Source organism: Oreochromis niloticus, linkage group LG4 (genome assembly GCF_001858045.2).
Source record: "Oreochromis niloticus isolate F11D_XX linkage group LG4, O_niloticus_UMD_NMBU, whole genome shotgun sequence".
Classification (NCBI taxonomy): Eukaryota; Metazoa; Chordata; class Actinopteri; order Cichliformes; family Cichlidae; genus Oreochromis; species Oreochromis niloticus.
Genome location: NC_031969.2, coordinates 10,324,275 through 10,344,054, shown reverse-complemented (window position 1 = coordinate 10,344,054; position 19,780 = coordinate 10,324,275). Strand labels below are relative to the sequence as shown.

At 42.7% G+C, this 19,780-nt stretch overlaps 2 protein-coding genes across 3 annotated transcripts; one reads left to right on the top strand and one right to left on the bottom strand.

The window, feature by feature from the left end:
- The first annotated feature begins 2,275 nt into the window (after positions 1 to 2,275).
- LOC100691176 (epithelial membrane protein 1) lies at positions 2,276 to 12,282 on the top strand. 2 transcript variants are annotated; one of them, XM_005468448.4, is made up of 5 exons: positions 2,276 to 2,420; positions 9,262 to 9,349; positions 9,892 to 10,000; positions 10,728 to 10,868; positions 10,976 to 12,282. In XM_005468448.4, exons 2-5 carry the CDS (start codon positions 9,272 to 9,274, stop codon positions 11,140 to 11,142), a joined length of 495 nt encoding a protein of 164 aa, XP_005468505.1. In that variant the 5' UTR covers positions 2,276 to 2,420; positions 9,262 to 9,271; the 3' UTR covers positions 11,143 to 12,282. The 2 variants fall into 2 exon arrangements, with proteins under 2 accessions (XP_005468505.1, XP_003443147.1); XM_003443099.5 differs by lacking the exon at positions 2,276 to 2,420 and adding an exon at positions 7,532 to 7,688.
- A 222-nt stretch (positions 12,283 to 12,504) lies between these two features.
- gsg1 (germ cell associated 1) lies at positions 12,505 to 19,251 on the bottom strand. The gene is made up of 6 exons (XM_005468447.4): positions 18,938 to 19,251; positions 18,151 to 18,473; positions 15,244 to 15,291; positions 14,980 to 15,144; positions 14,763 to 14,874; positions 12,505 to 13,497 (listed from the first exon to the last, which is right to left on the bottom strand). The coding sequence occupies exons 2-6, from the start codon at positions 18,446 to 18,448 to the stop codon at positions 13,017 to 13,019; spliced, it is 1,104 nt and encodes a 367-aa protein (XP_005468504.1). The 5' UTR covers positions 18,449 to 18,473; positions 18,938 to 19,251; the 3' UTR covers positions 12,505 to 13,016.
- Between the last annotated feature and the right edge of the window lie 529 nt (positions 19,252 to 19,780).

The following is a 19,780-nucleotide window of genomic DNA, read 5'->3' as shown; positions in this document are numbered from 1 at the left end:
TTCCCCACATAACGCCTGCTTTTACTCGCAATGACTCCACTTCCTTTCATTCATTTGCATTTTGCATTTTTTTTTCCAAACAGTGTTCATTTTTAATAACTTGCTGATAAACTCCCTTTGGAGAGACCTGCTCGAGGAAAAGACAGCAGAGAAAAACTGAACCGATCAACTGAGAAAGACGGTCAGCGATAGTTTGCCACCAACTCCATTTGACAGGCAGTGAGTGTGGAGCTGATATCAGTCATGCCATCAGATTGTGGTTCAGATGAGCTGACGCCAGAGAGGGGCTGTGTCCTTACAGCGTTATCATCACTGCTGTGTTTCCGCAGCTACGATGAAGGTTAGAAGAGACTGCAGAGATAATGTTAACAACTACGCTTCTTAAAGAGGACCCAGAGCTCTGTGTTTGTGTGTGTGGTGGCGGTGGGGGGTGTTGATCAGTTGATGGGCGCGGCAGTGGGATGACTCATATTTGGAGTTGCCTAGCTACAGGCACGAGTTGTTTTCTTTAGAGTCAGAGCATGAGTACAGTGTGCATGTCTGGATTTCATTGAGATCGCAGGGCTTTGTGTGGGAGGCATAAACGCAGGGGTGACACCGAGCAGGAAGCGGGAGGAGCAGACGTCGTCCCAAAGAGAAGAAGAAACCACGCGGGGACAAACTGGAGTTAAATGTAGTAATAAGAGCAAAGGGAAAGAAGGGGGAGGGCTACGAAACGAGCGCCCTGGGTGAGGAAGTGAATCAAGAATGAAAACCCCTAGCCAGTAACCATGGAGACGGTTTGGCTCAGCTAAATATGAGGCATTATCTTTTTTTTTTTCTTCTTTTTTATTAAATGTAAACGGTGGCTAGGGCACCACAGTCGACACACAAAACGTTCACCGCACACAAAGTTGTTCTGCAGCCTTCAAAAGTGAAGTGGCTCACATCCACTGTAGAAAACCTCGGCTATGTCGAGTTCATAATAGACTCCCGAAGCTGCTCCTGTCTCACTTTTCTATTCAAACCACTGGCAGGCAGCCAGCGGGGCACAAGCACATGCTCAGAGATAAATTCTCTTAGCTGTGTGTTTAGCCGATTCTTTGATGTCTTAATTTGATTTTGATTGGCCCTTCACTCAGTGTTTACCTCTGTTCTCAGCTTCTCTTCTCCTGCTTCAATAGGTATTGCAGTGTTTGCTCAAATATACAGTGTATGTTGTAAATAAGACAGTAAATGAATTAATAAATCTCGTGTTACTAAGCAGGCGAATAAAAAAACAGAACAATATGCTGTAAAGCACCTGGAAGTATATGTCTAAAATGAAATTTGTACAAATAAGCAATAGACGTCAGTTTAAATTGTTCATATCAGCCACTAATAGTGCGTACAGCTGTATGTTCAAAACCACACAATTAAAAGTGAGATGAAATCGTTGAAATTCGATTTTTTTTGTAATGTGGAAATTTTGAAATAGATTCAACTGTTTGAATTAGAAACTAAAAACGTGTTTTCATAATGTAGTATTTAAAATGTAGTTAAAAATATGCATGGATGTATATGTAATTTAAATCATTAGCATCATCAGGCACCAACAATGTGAAATTATGTTTTCAAAATAAAGATTAGGGTGAACTCAGGATTGTTTTTAAAGAAATGAGGTTATTTTTCAAGTATATCTTTTCAGCTGCTCGTTAAAAGAAATAGCTAATCAGCTGATCTCATGGCAGCAGGTCACTGCATGTAGACATGGAGAAGTTCAAACTGAGCATCAGAATGAAGAAAGAAGGTGATTTAAGTGACTTTGAACGTGGCATGGGTGCATGTGCCAAATGGGCTGGTCTGAGTGAATCAGGAGCTGTTGATCTACTGGGAAAATGTCCAGAAAGCAGCAGTCCTCCGGGTAGAAATGTCAGTGTTCGGTCAGACGACTGGGCACACTGCTTTGAGCCGTGGCATTCAGATAGTGGGGTCAGAATTTGGTGTGAACAACATGAAAGCATGGATCCATTCTGTCTTGTACCAGCGATTTAGGCTGGTTGCGGTATGTAACGACGTGAAGGATATTTTCATGCCACATTTCTGGCCCCTTAGGACCAACTGTGCATCATTTAATCACCACAGCCTGCCTGATTATTGCAGCCCACCATGTCCATCTCTTTATAACCACACTGTGCTTATCTTCTGCTGGCTGCTTCCAACAGGACAACACATCGTAACATCTCTTGAACTTGACCGTGGGTTCACTGTACTCAAATGGCCTCCACAGTCACCAGGTCTCAGTTTGTGGTTTAACAGGAGATTCACATCATGGATGTGCAGCAGCTGTGTGACGCTGTCATGTCAACGTTTCCAGCACCTTGCTGAATCTATGCCATGAAGAATTAAAGCAGGTCTGAAGGCAAAAAAGGGGTCCAACCTGGTAACAGTAAGGTAGCAAGGTAAGGTTTGGTCTTATTTGTATATAAAAAAAGAAATAGTTTGTATTAGAAATCCTGAAGCTTTTTTGAACTGTTTATGTCAGTAGATGCTAACACTGTGTACAGCTGTGTGTCAGGTATGAAGACTAACAGCAGATCATAGTGTAACTTTGCTTAAATGGTAACATGTATTCCAAAATTGAAAACCTGGGGCCAGTTTTGTAAAATAATGGTTATTTATCAGGTCTTAGACAAAAAGACCACCTGATTAAAAAGTAGAGTCATAAATAATATGAATTAATATGAGCTGATCCACTTTTTTACATCACAAGTGTTACCCTGCTGCTGATTTTGGTTCCTAAATGAACGGTATCTTAAATGTCTTTGTCTAAATAAAGACTTTATTAAAAAAGTTTTACTGGAAACTGAAACTGATGACCATCTCGCCCCAGAGCAGCAGAGAAAAGGAGGGTGGGAATGGAAACTCTGTGTGCTGGTGTGTTTCTCTGTCTGTGCCGGGTAACTCCCTTAGAAGTTGATTAATTTGGAGTACAGTTTGGCTGACATGCCTGTTCCGTGGCTTTTCATCAGAACCAGTCTGGTGACACCGGGAGCAGAGATAAGGGTGATGGTCTACTTTTGAAATTACACAATTGCCCCGTGACGAATCAAGAGTTTCAACATCGACTTTTTTGGCCCCCTTCGTTTGTTCTGGCTTCTTCTAAGGTGTCCCAGTCACTGTTTTTATAGGAGAGGTTTAGAAATCTCAGAGCAGGGTGTGACATATTGTGAGATGGAACAGGAATGAGGCGAGTGAGACGGCTAACCACAGACAGAGAGCTTTACTATTGTGTAAATACACCAGCGACTTGGCTGTGGTCAGGCTCACTGTGTTGGCATGTAGGCACCGCTGGGCTGGCTTTGTTTCACACGGTCGTGTCGAAATCCTCGCTCCTAACAACCACCTTCATTAAAGGATTTTGACGTTGCCCAACCAAAACTTAGCGATCTGCTCTTTTGTACGCCTTGTTTATGTATCCGCATCACATGGCTGGGCTGTGTCTGAGGCTCGTCTCCGATACTTTTCCTGAACATTTTAACATGTGTCAAAGTGATAAATGATTAGCAATACCAGTGCCGCAAACAGCCGCTAAATCAAAAATGCAGGGCTTAGCTCAAGGCCTGAAGGTGAGACAGGTAATCCATGATTGAGAAGCCCTTGTTTTGGCAGGTCTCATGGCTCATTTTCAGTAATGTGTGTTCCTGCGATTGCTGCAGAGCAGATTGAGCTCTGCTTTTCAGCTCTTTAATGAACCCAACAGTGTGCAATAAACTGAAATTGGACCGCTATGAATGAGCCTACGCTGAGGAGGAATCAGTACTGGTACAACACTCTGTCGATCACACAGTATGACGACTGTTTTGAGCGATCCTTTATTACTCCGGCTTTTCCAGCACTGATCCGAAATAGCAGCACGACAAAGGGCTGAGTGTTGAGCAAGCCACCCTATTGGTTCTCCTTTAACAGTTATGGAGGCACGTGATTTGTCGACTTGTGTTTGGATCTGAGAAATCTGCTGTGGCTACGCTCCGACCCCCCCCCCCCCCCCCCCCCTTCCCCACCCCTCCTGCTGCATGCACAACTGCGGTGTGGCAAAACACCCGCTAAGTTTTTCACTCTGAAAAAAAATGATAGCTGACTGATGCATGACTCATGGCAATTTCCTCTCCCAAAATTACACCGAGAACTTAAAAAAAAGGGGGGGGTGGCATGATTCTTGCATAACTAATGTGGCAAAAAAACAAAGAAGTCAGTTTTCCTGAGCAGGCATTCATTTTTTTTGTTTTGGGTTTTTTTTCCTCAGAAACTCCCAACACTTTTCTAATGTTATGGCGAGATGAACAGGCTGAAGGGAGTGGCCTGTCGCGCTGAATAGAACATTGCAAACCTGCGCTTAACTTCACTGAAAGGTGGGGTCGACACGCCCAGAACAGGAGCAGGCCCAACCACATTTTCCTCTCACAGCTTTGTCTTCTCCTTTCTCCTCCAACATCACTTTTTTTCTGATTGTATATTTTAAGCAGTTGCAGTTTTTTATCTGAAGTCACATTGCACAAATTACAGGACTTGATATGATCACTTGCACCGATCTCCCAGTTTTCCCACAGATGATGTTTGGCGTACATTGCTGGATGATGTATGCAACTGCATTCGAAAACCTGAAGTGCGCAATTTCAACGGACTCAGATGCTTTCCCATAGGGCGGGACGTGGAACGTTAAGTCACGTGACTGAGGCGCGGCATCAGAAATAGAGAGTGTTGAAAGAGTGAGTGAATGAATGAAAGAACACTCATTCATCTGAAGGCTTCTGTAGTCTTGATTCTGCTCTTGTCATACTAAAGAACGATGTGAGACAATAGTGTTTTGTATGGAAGCATGTTTGTGTGCGTGCTTTCATGTAATGAGCCACACAGTTAGCCCTGCTGTGACCTCAAGCAGCCTGTGCTCTGGTCTGTACTAGAAGCTATTTTTTTTGAAGTGTGCTATTATCCTGCTGGCTCATACCTGAGGCCGAGGTAGCCTAATACGATGCTAACTCACTGCCAAGCTCTTGACTCAGAAATGTTGTTGGCCATACTTTAATTCTCAGCAGAAGCAAACAAGTGATCTCAGCCTCCCAGTCCACACCCAGATTATTTATGGATGCTTCATCTACTTTGTGTTTGACTTCCTACCTACTTGCATCTGTTGTTATTTTTGTTATCAAATTATAGTTTTTTTTTCAGGATGTGCCACCTTCCACTTCCTTCTGCTGCAAACCTCATTTAAAGATCAAAATGTCCAAATGGTCAGAGAAGTTTGCGATTTAAAAAATCTCGCTTTGCTAATTAAACATAATCAGTAGACTAAATGATCACGCGCAGAATACTCTATCAATTTTGATGCTTATCAGCTCCTCTTTAACTTCACCATACGCCCTTACACTTGCTGCAGTTGCCTAGTAACCGAATTCAAACTTTGAACTAGTCTCCACACCTCGTTCTTCCGAGCGGTTGACATCATCGTGCTTTACTGTAAGTTCACCTGTCATAGGGATTTAAAATGCAAGTGGCATTTCAAGTTCTGACTGTGTGGGAACAATTTACACAAATTTAAAATGAGCTCAAATTAAAATATGATGAGATTTCATACTCAAAAAGTCGAAGGCACGCGTTGCTGTGATGTCAGCAACTCTTTTAAAAAGAGGAACTTGTGGCTTTAATTCATATTTCTTTCTCTGAGTTAGTCACACTAGACTTGGTTGCTCACATGGAAACGGCATGACTGTTGTATAGTGTAGTCGCCCGGTGCTCCAGGAAGCATCTACTCTGTTGTGTGTAAGCCTTTGTTATTCACACATTAGCTCTATCGCCCATTGAACTTGCACACTCATACACTACACACAGAGCAAAACAGTTACAACAGAGCTTAACAAATCCAGGTCAAATTATTTTTTTTGGTTTTTTTTGTAGATGCCAGAAATCAAAATTTATCCTCATACTCTGTGAAGCAGACAGCATCTGTTCTCACACCACCAACTTGGACGACTAATTAACATGTTTCAACTTGACTGGTTAGTAGAGGCATACAACCATGAGGTGGAAATTCTAGTTTTTCTAATTCGGCCTTCGCCTCTCACTGTGTCCATTACTGTGAGGGAAAGCATTACAGGATGTACAGTGTAACTGCTGTTAGATGTAGTTATGAGGCTCTGACATCAGCACGCTGCCTTGTTAATGTCTGATTTGCTGCAGGTTGTGTAACGCATTTTACTCCGTAACGAAATAGTTTATGATGATATGGACCGATAAAGCCCTGAAAGGAAACCTGTCATGCTCAAGTTCAGCTTCAAATTCTTATTCTTTGACTCAAACTAGGGTGACTTCTGCATGAGTCACAGGTAGAACGGTTTCCCCTCGTAAACAGAAGGCGGGTCGGGCTACGGTTGTCACAACTGAGATGATGTGTACTTGAGATAAAACATCTACTTATTATGGTTATCTATGAAATCCTGTGATTTCATAGTCTTAAACCTTAATTTAACTACAGTGAAACTCTTGACAACCGCTTCGCCCTATCATGATTCCAAGCGTGGGGAGAACATGCAAACTCCACACATGACCTATATCTGGGTTTTAACCCAGGCCCAGCGCTAACCACTGAACCGCCATGCTGCTAGGCTCTTCTAGCTACACATACCCTGATCCTGTACCTGAAACTGTGGCCCTGTTTAAAATGAACATTCACCACAGTACATACAGCCTGCATGGCACTGAAAATGAGGACAAGCCTAATAGATTCCCTCTGTAAGATTCTTCCTGTGAGTAATCTGTGTGATCTGCTAAAGAAGCAGATGACTTTGACTCACTGGAGTCACTGGGAGAACCTCAATCATCAGCAGGAACAGACGAGTAATAATAAGTAATAACTAATGAACTTCGAGCGGTGCGAAATACCTCACTGCCACCCTACTTTCTGCAAAGAACCTCCTCCCCCTTTTCTGCTCCATCTTTTTCACTTAAGCAACGAGCTGCACTCGTTTGGGCCTCCAGCTATTTTTCCCTCGATGGCAAGCACCAACATTCCTTTATCCTGAAACCTCTTCCTCTGTAACAAAAGCTGGAAAAGGTGAATGGCAGTGATTAGGGAGAAACAATAAATTCGCAGTTATGTGTGTTTGTGTGCATCCGTGCACCTAAGTTATGATTGTTGGCACATAATATATGCACACTAGTAACAATGTGATTGTGTTTTGGGTGGTTACAGTCTGCTGCCATGGCAACATGCGTAAAGTCACTGTCCAAGGCTTTAAACCCCCCCCTCTGCTTTTCCCACATAATGTCAGTGAATCATCATGTGTGTCCTCCCAGAGAAAATCACCACCATCAGCTGAGTGACAAAGGCAAAACACACCAAACACAGAGAGAGGGGGAAAAAAACCAAGTGTCCGTTTGAGCGTTGGTATGTGTACACATAGAGAGAGAGGGAGAGAGAGGGAGGGAGGGTGGGACGGAGAGTGAAGAGTCGAGTAGGAGGAGGTGGAAACGGGACAGAAAGAAAAAAGGGGCAGAGATTATGTGATCAAGTCAGCAAGAGGCTTGTCCTGGGTGTGGACTTAAAAAGAGGGCAGGGTAAAATAGTGGGCAGATTGAGTAGAACTTGTGTTTGTACTTTTGGACACAGTCTGAAATCGGTGTCTTTGAGAGCAGGAGGAATTAGACTTGAAGAGACAAACAGCCACCTAACAGTAAGTCAAAGATTTTCTTCTTCTTTTGCTGCTTTTCTACAGGTGTTTCATCAAGCTTGAGTGATGTTTGAATAGAAGTTTGTTTTGTAGTTTTTGCTTTAATGTTTTGGGGTTTTTTTCATTTAAAGATAAGAAAAGCTAATGATAAAAAAGGAAAAAGTGTGGAGACGTGTGTGTCTGTGCATCTGTGAAGTAGAGCCTGTTTACCTTTCTTTGCTCTACCGTTAAAGCAACTTGTTCCTCACCAGGTTAGGCTCCAGTCTCAGTTCCTGCATCAGCTGTAGAGAACAAACTAATGGGTTTTTTTTTTTTTTTTTTAAGGGCTTGTGGTTTTGTTACGTTCTCAGACCTTGCCCCAAACAAATGTGGTCTATTTTGTGTAATGGAAAATATGCTAGATTCAGATTTAGTCGAGGGGGAAAAGCCCACAGGAGCAGTCAGCATGTCTTCTTTGATCAAAGTGCTCAGTGTGCGTTTTAAATGAAAGCATCAGCTTTAACTTTGTTGTTATTGTTGTTGTTTTTCTGCTCACAGCTTTTTTTCATTAAAGTTTGGTCCTTCTTTCTGAATTTGAGTCCTCTGCCTTCAGGCTGAGCCGCAGAGCCAATATTTGCCTTCGCTGTCACTGTCACTAGATTGGAAGTGGGCAAAACGTGGGAAATTACTTTGCGGGGATGTGCCAGTATGTGCAATCACATTTGCACCAGCCCCCCTCCCCTTTTCTTTTTGTAAACGTGCGTGGTTGCGTGTGAAAGTAAGGGAACTGGCGGGCGTGTGAAGCGTGTATGAGGACCCAGCCCATGAACACTCCTTTACCAGCAGAGAGAACCAGCGCATTCCAGATGTGCCTCTTTCTCTGTTCACACCCAGTGCAGCCTTATTGTAGATACAGCTAAACATAGTTCCTGTATACATTAGATTAACAAATTCTAATCTAACTGATATCTCATGGGCGGGGCCATCTTTTTTGACTAATCAGTCAGGGGGAACAGTTTTTAAAGCTAGGCTTAAGTTTTTTTTTAAGTCGGGAGATAGCGAGCAGTCCGATTCAGACTAAGGGGATCAGGTGTGGAGCATCAAGGTGCAGGGAACAGAGTGTAGTCTCTACAGTTACTTTAGGGAGTGTCAGGTTCCTCCACTGTAATCATGCCCTGAGACAGGCCCAAACTCATCTGCCTGTCATGAGCTTTTCTCCACAGTTGTCTTTCTATACCAGAGGTATCTGCTTTCCCAGGGATACGCTGATTTTGTTTGAAACACAATTGCCCATCAGCGCCTCTCATTCTCTTACTGGGAGCTGTAAACCAGGGTAATTAAAGTTAAGAAGCCACGCCCTGAGCGGGTGCCAGGTTTGGGCCTAGCTTTGGTGCACTGAATGCGTGCGTTCATGAGGATGTGTGCGCGCGCACACTTGGGACTCACACGAAATACTTCCTTTACTAAAGAAAGACCAAACGAACACAATGAGTTAGCTGTAGGCCACTCTTGACTGTTCGCTCATATTCCCTCCTAGTCTGCTTGCTTTATTTTACTCACCCTGTTACATGTTAAAGTTGTGCCTTCCTCTCTGCAGCACAGTCATCATGCTGGTTCTCCTGGCCGCCATCTTTGTTCTCCACATCGCCTGCATCATCATCCTCCTGACGGCCACTATTGACAATGTAAGTGCAATTCTTGTTATCCGTGCATAGACTTCTTCCATGCTAAAGGCATAATTGCCCCAGCATTGCTGCTAGCCTCCTCCCTTAGCTTCAGGCCTTGTGCATCTCTGACATGATGGTTGGGTAAAGAGTCGAGACTGATTCGTCTGCTGAGGAATTCATTCCTTCTCGGCGTGCGGCCAGCTGTTCTTCTGGATGGCCACATGTTTGACATTTCTGTCCCACATATGGTGACAATCTGTGTCATCACCCATACCGCTGAGCGTCTTACCCAGATACGTCGCACAAGTACGCATACCTGTATGCGAGTCTCACCTGCGTTGCAGCCACTGTTGCATACCTGAGTGAGATTTGTCACAGTTAAAGGAACGTGTGAATTCCTTCTTCAAATTGTCATAGTTTCCCCCTGCAAATGCACGCCATAACTGCTGCTGCAGTATCTACCTGTTTAAATTCTACTCATACTGATTCGCCGCTTTTACTTTAGCACACAAGAATTCTGTTAATATTTTTGCAAATATTGTTTTTGTTTTCCCCGTCAGGCCTGGTGGATCTTCACAGCCGGAAACATGCCCACTGATATATGGGCCCGCTGGATTTTCGTGAATAACTCGTGGCATTCCGTTGATTTTCCGTCAACCTACCCACAGAGTAAGAGAACATGCTTCCATGCTTGCACCTCTCAGTGTTACGTTTTCGAATGTGTAGAATCAAAGTAAGAGATTAGTAATAGTTTGATGCTGTGACATGTGGCTGGTCAGTTGAGTTAAGCAGAGCTGCACAGGCGCAGTTAGATGCACAAACACACTGTGACTGCATTGTGATTTTAAACAGTGATGCTCCATTTATAAGGGAAGATAACTAAGATTTATATATATATATATATATATGTATATACAGTGCATTCTGTTAAGAGTACTATCTGATACAACACTTTAGGACCTGGAGCTCACATATTAAATATAACACCCATCTATTTCTATTTTAAGCATTGAGAGTTGAATCCAGGAACATGCTTTTTATCTGCATCATTTGCTGGGACACACAATGAGTTTACACTCACCCAAATTCTGTATTATTTGCATTGCAAATGAAGACTGTTTCCTAATCCTTTGGTATGCAGTTATTGCCTTGAGTCAAACATACAAGACTGTTTTAGCTGTTTGTGATCAGCGTCTTTTTACCGTGAAGCATTTGGCATGTTTGAACGTAATGTTCCTGCCTGTCAGCATTGCAACTTTGTCTGAGATTTTCAAAGGTACAATGTGACTGCAGTGTTGCCGTTTCCAGGGAGTGTCCTTAAGCTGTTACACCCCCCCACGCCCTTTCACACACGCTGTATCTTCATTGCGTTTGCTCTCTCTGGCTCCCCCTGCAGGTTACCTCCAAGCAGTGCAGGCCAGCTCGGTGCTAGCTTGTATATTCTCCATCATTGGAATCTTTGTGTTTGTGGCTCAGCTCTTCACCCTCGCCAAAGGACAGAGGTTCCTCATCTCTGGTGTCTTTCAGTTCTTTGCCTGTAAGTATTTCTTTTTTTTCTCTTATATTTTTATTTGAGGGTGTTTCTCTCTGTATGACGTCCACTGATGTGCATCTACACTCGTCTCCATGTTTCCTTCACTTCAGGCCTGTGCATCATGATCGCAGCCTCCATCTACACAGACCGCTTCCACACTGATGAAAAAAGTCTGGGTAGTTACGGCCATTGCTTCATTTTGGCGTGGGTCGCCTTCGCTCTCACATTCCTCTCCTCCGTCATTTACTTTGTGCTACGTAAGAAGACTGCGGAGTAGCTCCAGCCAGAGTCTCTCCAGGACTCAAACCTGGAACCCTTAACTGGATCTGCTCTTCCAGCTAAAATCTGGCTTTAATTACAGTGTGTTGTCTATGTTTACATGTATCTGTTTTGGACATCAGATTTGAGCTGCTAGTGTATATTCAGCGATAGATATAGTAGATCTGCTGATCCTCCTCAAATACGTACTGGTGTTTAACTGAGCCTGCTTTCAGATAATCAGAGTTTCGGGCTTATTTCTGCAGGCTCAGTCGATCACAGCTGTATTTGAGTGTATTTCCAGCCCAGAGTGGGGCTGGATTTATTGAGGGCATCTAATGATAAACAATCTTTTATTTTTTTTATTACATAAAAAAAGGCCTTAATGTTTATAAGATGCTATCATAGACTAAGACCTATTAATATCCCTCTATTATTAAAAAAAGCAGTTTCTAATGTACATTTATAATATGGAAATGGGTGAGTTTTATTGTTTAGAAATGTTTTTGTTGTTAGTTTATTGATTTTTAATTTTTTATTTGCCCTTGTATTACTTCATACAGTGCTCCACTAGATAAACAGAGTGAAAACATAATGCAATCAACCAGTAGCTAATCTGTTTTAAGTCTTAAATAATATATAAAAATATAATAAGACTATACAAAGATATACGGTGGAAAGCCGATATTATGATGCCGCTGAGGTTGTGTTGTAATTATTTGTAATTGGGAAAACACCAAATTAAGCTAAACCCTGGAGATACAGTTTAATACTAAATGTAAAAGCAAAAGGAATTTGCTTTCTTTCAGCGTGAATGCAGAAAACACATAAAAGCCTTAGAGATGATCATTTTTGGTTACGTTCTCATGGAGTGTATAAGAGTTGCCATTTTACATAACTCAAAGACTCAGCTGGCTTCTCTGGTTGTAAATGTAATCGTATTCATTCCTAAAAGCATAAATTCAATCACCCAGATTAAACCTGCCTACACACTGAAAGGCAACTAGCTTAACTCTCGATGTATGAGATGTGTAAATATGATTTTTTTTTTCCCATGATGCTCTGTATGCTCTTGTTTATTTTTGCTACCTTTGTACGTCATGATGAACGACACTGACAGTGATTTTTACAATATTAAAACGTGATTTTCAATCAGTTATTGGAGGTGTTTTTTCTTTCTTCTCCAGTTGTCATGACTTGGATTTCTCAATTAACTATACTGGCTCACAAAGTGAAGGTTGATATACATTTTATACATAATGAGGAGTTTCTGTATTATGCTCAGTCCTTATCCACATCTTCTTAATTTAAATAACAGACATTGCAGATTGTAAATAACAAATGAATACACTGGTTTATGACGTTAAAATGTTAAAATTTTATTATTTTCTAAAAAAAAAGTTTTTTATTTTGCAATTATTCAAATATTCTAAATAAATAAATTAATAAATACAAAAAAGTTGTGAGGAAACATGGCAACATCTCACAACAGATGACGTCCATTAGTAACATGAATGGGTTTAAAAGGAAGTAAAGAGGGAGGACTCTACAGAGTTGGGAAAAACTAAGTATATCATTAACTGCCTCTGTGTGTTAACACAATTCATCCCCCTGTGCTCACAGATGTTATAAAGAAGTGGGCCAAAATTCCTCCACAACAAGCAGGAGAATGCAAAACTGTGTTTGCATTTATTTACAACAAGAAGGTTGGCAGAAAAAGTTCATACTACATATTTTTCATTGGAGAACTTGTGTTTTCTAACATTGTGTAAGTGTGATTATTGACCTACCTACGGGTGCAGGACCTCACACTGAGAAATGGATGGAATTTGGGACCATGTTCTAAAGTTTAATGTTCCCAGCGCACAGCATTGCTAAGACAGGTGTAGCTCATCAGAGGGGGCTGTAGTCCTCTTCTGGCTCGTAATGATTCTCCTGGTGTCTTGGGAGGGTCGTGTGGTAAGAGACGGGTGGTGTCGGTGAGGGAGACGGTGAGGGCAGGGACAGACGGTGAAAAGGTGATCCAGCCGCAGGGTGAGAGGGGGGAGGAGGGAAGGAGTTAGAAATCGAGATAGGAAGTGAGTGGGAGTGCGTGAGCCTCGGAGTGGGGGCGGAGGGCGGCAATGTTTCCGAAGGGGGGGCATAGTAGGGAGACAAGTGGGAGATACGAGGAGGAGACAGGGGACAGGTGAGGTTGGAGGCAGGATTTGGTGGTGTGTAGTAAGGAGCAGGTGGCAGGAGTCCCATAAAGTTAAAGCTGCAGGGGTTGAGGCCGGAGGCACGCCTGGGACCCACCATCAGGACCTTTTTGGTATAGTTGTTCAGGGTGGAGACACCTGCAGCCATGCAGATGGTGAAGCCAAGCCAGGCCACACTGTTGGAGGCAGAGGAGGAGAAACAGAAACGGGATCACAAACTTTTGTGTTAGCAAGTAGAAATATGACGACTAAATATAAAACAAACATTATTCCGAGTAGCTTTTTGGTGCCCTGCTACCATCTTGGATTGTTAACTCCAACTTGGAAGATGAACTTTAAGGGAAAACTCAGAAACTTTTAAATTGAAATGGAATGCACTCCAAGCTTTCCGCAGGTCTCCCATTGGCTGCTTTTTCACTCATTTTCAGTCCAGTCTTTGTACCTGACCATTTCAGACGAATGTTTTTTATTTGTTAAGACACTGAACGCTGACCTATAAATCATCCAAACATAAAAAAGGCATCTAACTCAAGGGATGAACCAGTGTTTGTTGTATCTGCACATAACAGACAACTTAGCCAAGAATCAATTTTAAATGGTATCTTTAGGCTCTTTGTAGCAGGCTGTTGCAAAAACACATCATTTCTTCCAGTTTCTTTACTTGAATCTATGAAAAATAGATAGAAATAGATAACAGAGTTTGAGAGACATAAAATAATATTTTTGCACCAACAACCTAATTCACAAAGAGCTGCGTCCTTTAAAATAAAGCTTAAACTGGACAAGTGGAAAAGAAGAATTGGCAGGCCTAAAGCAGATAAACAGTATCTGAAAATCATGCCCTTAAAAATGTGGGAAAAATCCAGCAAAGACCTGACACAGGACTTTCTATATTGTATTTCTATGTATGTTGGAACATGTTGCAATATATTGATGCACCTATTTCCAATTTTCCTAAAAAAAAATATAAAGAAATGAGGGATGACTCAAGACTTTTGCACAGTACTGTGTCTCTAAAATGCATCAAGCAACTGTGTGTTTGCAGAACAACGTATTTCCAGAAGCTGAGAGTTATAAAACTGTCATTTTAAGTGGGCTAATGATTTGAGGACACTTCAGTTGCGTGACAAGCCGGAGGGACTTGATCCCCCGGCTGATTGAGAGGTCCCACAAAGAATCCCACACAAACAGTTCAAGGAATTTGGTGCGGAAAAAACTGGTCTGATCCACATAAGTACCAGGAAAAGAAAGTTTATTCTCCTGTTTTCATCCCCAAAACAAGAATTTTAGTCAGTCAGACAAGCACTTAGCAAAAGACATGAGGAATAGATTATCATCATACCAGTATGGTCTGACTCAGAGAGGGAACAACTAATTGGGCTGAGTGAACCATTGTGATCTTCTACATTTCATACGTAATATAAATGGTTAAAGAACTCACTAGAATGCCCAGGAGTACCCGTAACTATGTGGCTTGAAGTCTTCTGGTCCCATCGAGGCAGTGGTCTGAAACACCTGCATGAACATCATGTGACCGACCATCCCGAGCAGACCTGAGAGGACAAAACGGGGAAATGTGCCAACCTGGTCACCCTGTCGGTGTTTCTATGGTGTTAACAGAAGTCACACTGATTTGAGTATGCATCTAAATATTGTACCTCCCAGGACTGTGAAGACAGCTGCAAAAGCATTGAGCAGCTGGCCCCAGTGCTGCGTAGAGGGAAACCAGGCCCTGATACACAGCTGCACGGACAGCAGTATGCAGCTGATTAACAGCAGACCGATATTCACGAGCTCCATTGACAGCGACAGCCAAAGCATTGCTGTAGAAGGAGGAGGAGAAGGAGAAGAGGCTGAGAGAGCAGAGACAGATGAGGGAACGGATTTCAAACGACACTGTGGGAGGAACCGCAAAACGTTACCTTTTTCAGATCCCGGGGGGAGTGTGTAAAAGCCTCGACACTTCTCCTCTAGAAATCAGAAGAAAAATATGAGAAGAGTTTGCTCCTGAAATGTTTCATTTAAGACCCTCAGCTGTTAAATCGCAGCCATTGCAGCATTGTCTCTCCTCCCCAAAATCCGCCAGCCCCTGCGTAATTACTCTCAGTGTAAATAAACACTGCAATCTAATTACTGTGTGAATAACCAGATTTGAGCTGACCGTTTGCATGAGTGCTGTAACGGCCTGAGGTAACCTGGTGATAGGAGATTAAAAGATTAGCTACAGGGTCACACATTGAGACTGTTTTGTTTTCCATTTTTATAACATTAAGGATTCATTTCAATATGGCAGCATTTTGTTTCCACCAATCAAATGGGACGTGCGTTAAAAACAGTAGCAACGTTTCCAGTAGTGGGTTAAGCCTCTTTGTAGCTTGTTTATCTAATTGTTTACATGGCAGCTGAAATAATTAGAGTACCATATGGCTCTAAACTGAGGTGGCCCTGAAAGCACAGCATACGGAGACTTAAGAAAAACAGATGCAAAAAAAAAGGGGGAGAAATGAGGAACAGATTTTTACTAACTTGAACACGCATGTGCAACGCTAAAGAAAAACACTGTAAAGAACACACACAGCCGCGTGCTCGTGGCCTTCGTCACTCTGCGCTCCCCTCTGTGTCGTTAAACAGGTTTTCTTCATTTGCTTTGTTTTATTTTTATCTTTGGATTGGTGCTCAGAGCTCCCAAGGACATCGCGCTTAATACGCACTGCCGCACTTGCTTTGAATTATTTTTGAATTACAGTCGTGTGAAAAAGAAAGTGCAAACTCTTTCTATTCTACGGTGTTATGTGTCAGGACATTATTATAAGAAAGCAGCATCCTCTCATCCGTAGGAGGCTGTAAATTAAAATTATGTCAATACAATCTGAAATAAACAACAACACGTAACTTATTACACTGATATTATTTATTAAACCAAAACTAAGGCTAAATACCATCCTTACTGATTTCATTGGAATTAAGAGAGTAAAGAATGCTCATCAAACGGTGAGTGAGCACCTCTGTAAAAGCAGTTTTGGAGGACTGCTGGTCTGGAGCAGTCAGGTGCGTTAACACAATGATAAGCAGGAAAGACATCAGCAGTGATCTTAGAGAAGTTACTGCCCATCAATCTGGGTTATAAGGTCATTTCTAAACAATCTAAAGACAGAAGGGACCCAAGAGTCTATCCCAGCTACCACAGGGTCACAGGGCTAACACAGACGGACTGACAACCATTCAACTTCACATTCGTGGGAACAATTTAGAGCCACCAGTTAACCTAACCCCACTAACTGCATGTCTTTGGTCTGTGGGAAGAAGCCGAAGTTCCTGTAGGGAACCCACACAGACACGGGGAGAACGTGCTCCACACAGAAAAGGCCTGGGCGTAACTTTGTGACGAACATTGGGGGGGTCAAGAGCTCTGTCTAAATAAATAAATAAATCTGGGTAAATTCCCAGATGATTAAACATGCAACTATTTTGCTGGTAATAACTGAAATGAGTAAAGAAAATCAACAGCCTATTTATGCAAGATAACTCATAATTTTATTAAGGGGGTTATATTGGTTGGGTCTGGTTATTGGGGGGGGGGGGTCATAACCCCCCTAACCCCCCTGGAAATTACGCCCTGATTTGAGCTCTGCTGTGAGGTAACAGCCCTAACTGCAACCCCTTTTTAAACTAAGTGCTCTCTGTCTAATATTCACACACACACACACACGTTAATACTAATAGGAGCAACTCAGAGTTCATTATGTTGCCCAAACATACTCTGGTATCCAGACTGGTGGATCTGATCTGATCTGAGTGGGCTCAGATCATCCAGTGCTCAAAGAAATTGAAACCCCCCCGAAGTGCTCTATCTCCGACTCTACAGGCCCCAGTTAGCATGTTAAATATTAAAGTTCATGACAGCATGATTAAAAAACAACTGAACAAGTGTGGCTTGTTTGGATGGGCTGCTAGGAGAAAGCCTTTTCTCTCTTAAGACTTGATTTACTCTGTTGCAGACATGGTAACAGATAGCTGGAGACCACGAGATTAGGGTGCATGCACAGCTCATGTATTGTAATGTAGAGTTTTACTTAATTAACCATATATGTCAGATGAATTTTTGGAGGGGCTTAACGTAAATATTGATAATCATCCTTCAAATCTGCTGCAGATCAGCTGCAAATGAGACGGTGAAAACCCGGTCGATGTTTGTGAATCCTATCAATCTTTCTCTCCTGGGATTTAATCCATAATTGAGTCATGCTGTTGAAGTCTAAATCTCGGCTAGCAGAACACATACACCGACGATAATCCTCTTTGTGCTGAGCGCCCACCCAAATACAGTCACAATCGCACACCTGAGTCCTCACTTCACATTACCACCTTGCATTTCCTCTCTTCCTGTGACCCATTTCACTGTCTAATGCTGGACTAAGGATTCCTTTCACTTCCTGTTTCTGGGCAGATGTTTGGCTAACCTTGGGAGTATCCTCTACTCACCGCGCAGTTTAATCATCAAGTATGATCAGAGCGTGCTTATAAAAAACCTTCTGGTGATACTGATTGAATGTTAAAAGCATCACCAGATAAATTACAGAGGAGCATCGGTGCTTATTTTTAGCTTCTTTGTCCAAATCCAGTGCTCTCTCATTCATTAGTGCCTATTCCTGTTAATCCTCTTCAGGGTCAGCGGTGCCACGTCTGGGCTTTTGTAAGAAACTGAGCAACTTTGTCCTTTGACTCTCCATTGTGGTCAGTGAGGACTTCTGTTTGACTTTACACAACAGAAATCAATCATAATGTTCTAGACTTGTCACATTTCTACCCACTCCCCTCTTTTCTCTCACCCCACTCATCTATGTAGATGTTCTCCTCACAGATGATGAACAGTCCGGTGTGAAAGTTGGGGAAGACAAAGCGGTCGTCGCCGGTCTCCCAGAAGAACTGAATCCTGGAGGAGTTGGAGACGCCGGGAACGGGGATGCATTTGGTCTGCTTGATGGGCGAACACAGCGGTTTGGGCACCTTCTGCTTACCCACGCACCAGTAGGAGGACATGAGGGCTGTGGTGCTCAGGAGGAGAGACAAAAATGTCTGGACAAAGGAGAGGCAAGGGGAGCGCATCCGCTGCACAAATGCCATCATGCGAGGGTTTAAATGAGGGCTTGGGCTGATGGAGGAGAAACAGGGAATGAGAGAAACACCATTATGAGACGTGTTCGACTCGATTTAAACAGCAAGTTAAAAAAAAGAAACTTGCAATGTAAATGAAATGCATCTGTTAATTGCTTGACATCAGGTATAACTCCTGTATGCCACTAAAAATACCAGCAGCCTGTTATTAGTTTCCAAGGAGAAGCAGCTCTGCCCAACTGCCTCAGATGATTAGTGAGGCATTTAAAAGAGAGAGTGAAGGGGGCGTGATTGGTTTTACATTACTAATCACATTTGAAGAATAAAAAGACTGTGACAGAAAATCACACACTGCTGGTAATTGGTGGGAAGACAGACAGCCAAATCAGAGGAGGAAAACGGGTGAAAATAGCTGTCGCTATGGAAGCTCTCCAGGAGACAGATGCTCAAACTAATACGTCTGAGCACTTCGTGTCAAGCGGTGAATTAAAGCGCACTCACCTGCTTCAGCCTCCCTCACTTTGTCCTCAGTCCCATCATCGAGTGAGTGTGGAAGGTGAAAGAGAAATCTGGCTCCCCTCACAGCTCTGCTCTCCCTCTCACTCCTCATGAGATACTGAGAGTGATGGAGGATTTTGGCCGTCACACTGACCTCTGCGAGCAGTGTGTCTGTCAGTCTTTATGATCCGACCCCGGCAGTCAGACACAACTGTGAGCATCACACACACAAGCACACACTCCTCCTCTTTAATCCATCCTTATAAATCCAAAACAGACAACTCTGTTCCATCTGTTTTCATTTTGGTTCCTAGACTCATTTTGATCTATTTCATTCATCTCTCTTGTCTCTCATCTCCACCCTCCTTCAACACTTTCCAGCCTGTAAGCGCAAGCAGCGCTCTGTTTTCATGTAGAAATCAAAAATGACCCTGAAAACACTGGAGAAAAATTGACACGGGCTATAGTGCTACACAGTACTATACGTGTGCACCGCAACTCTCTGATTCTAAGACGTGGCTACTCCACTGTGATTGGCTATAGGGTTTAACAGCAGAACACTGCTCAAAGCATCACACTGCCTCTTCAGGCTTGCATTCTTCCCATATTGCATCCTGGTGCCAGGTTGCAATATGGGAGGAAACACTCACGTGCCCAAACATCCACATGATGGAAAATAAAATTTTTTTTACAGCTGTAACACTACTGAAGCCATTCCAAATATCATCATTGTGTCTGTATCAGCACAGATGAATATCCATTAAAACCCATTCATTAAAGCTAAAGATGCAGACAGATAAAAAAGCAAAGACACATCATCAGTACAGACTTTGCTCGCACTCAGGC

Coding starts and splice junctions, on each gene's coding strand:
- LOC100691176 (XM_005468448.4), top strand. CDS start 9,272: ATGCTGGTTCTCCTGGCCGCCATCTTTGTTCTCCACATCGCCTGCATC. Junction 10,001..10,727: donor TCCGTCAACCTACCCACAGA/GTAAGAGAACAT, acceptor CTCCCCCTGCAG/GTTACCTCCAAGCAGTGCAG. Junction 10,869..10,975: donor TGTCTTTCAGTTCTTTGCCT/GTAAGTATTTCT, acceptor CCTTCACTTCAG/GCCTGTGCATCATGATCGCA.
- gsg1 (XM_005468447.4), bottom strand. CDS start 18,448: ATGATGGCATTTGTGCAGCGGATGCGCTCCCCTTGCCTCTCCTTTGTC. Junction 15,145..15,243: donor CCCCCCGGGATCTGAAAAAG/GTAACGTTTTGC, acceptor CTCCTTCTACAG/CAATGCTTTGGCTGTCGCTG. Junction 13,498..14,762: donor GGGTACTCCTGGGCATTCTA/GTGAGTTCTTTA, acceptor TGCCTCCAACAG/TGTGGCCTGGCTTGGCTTCA.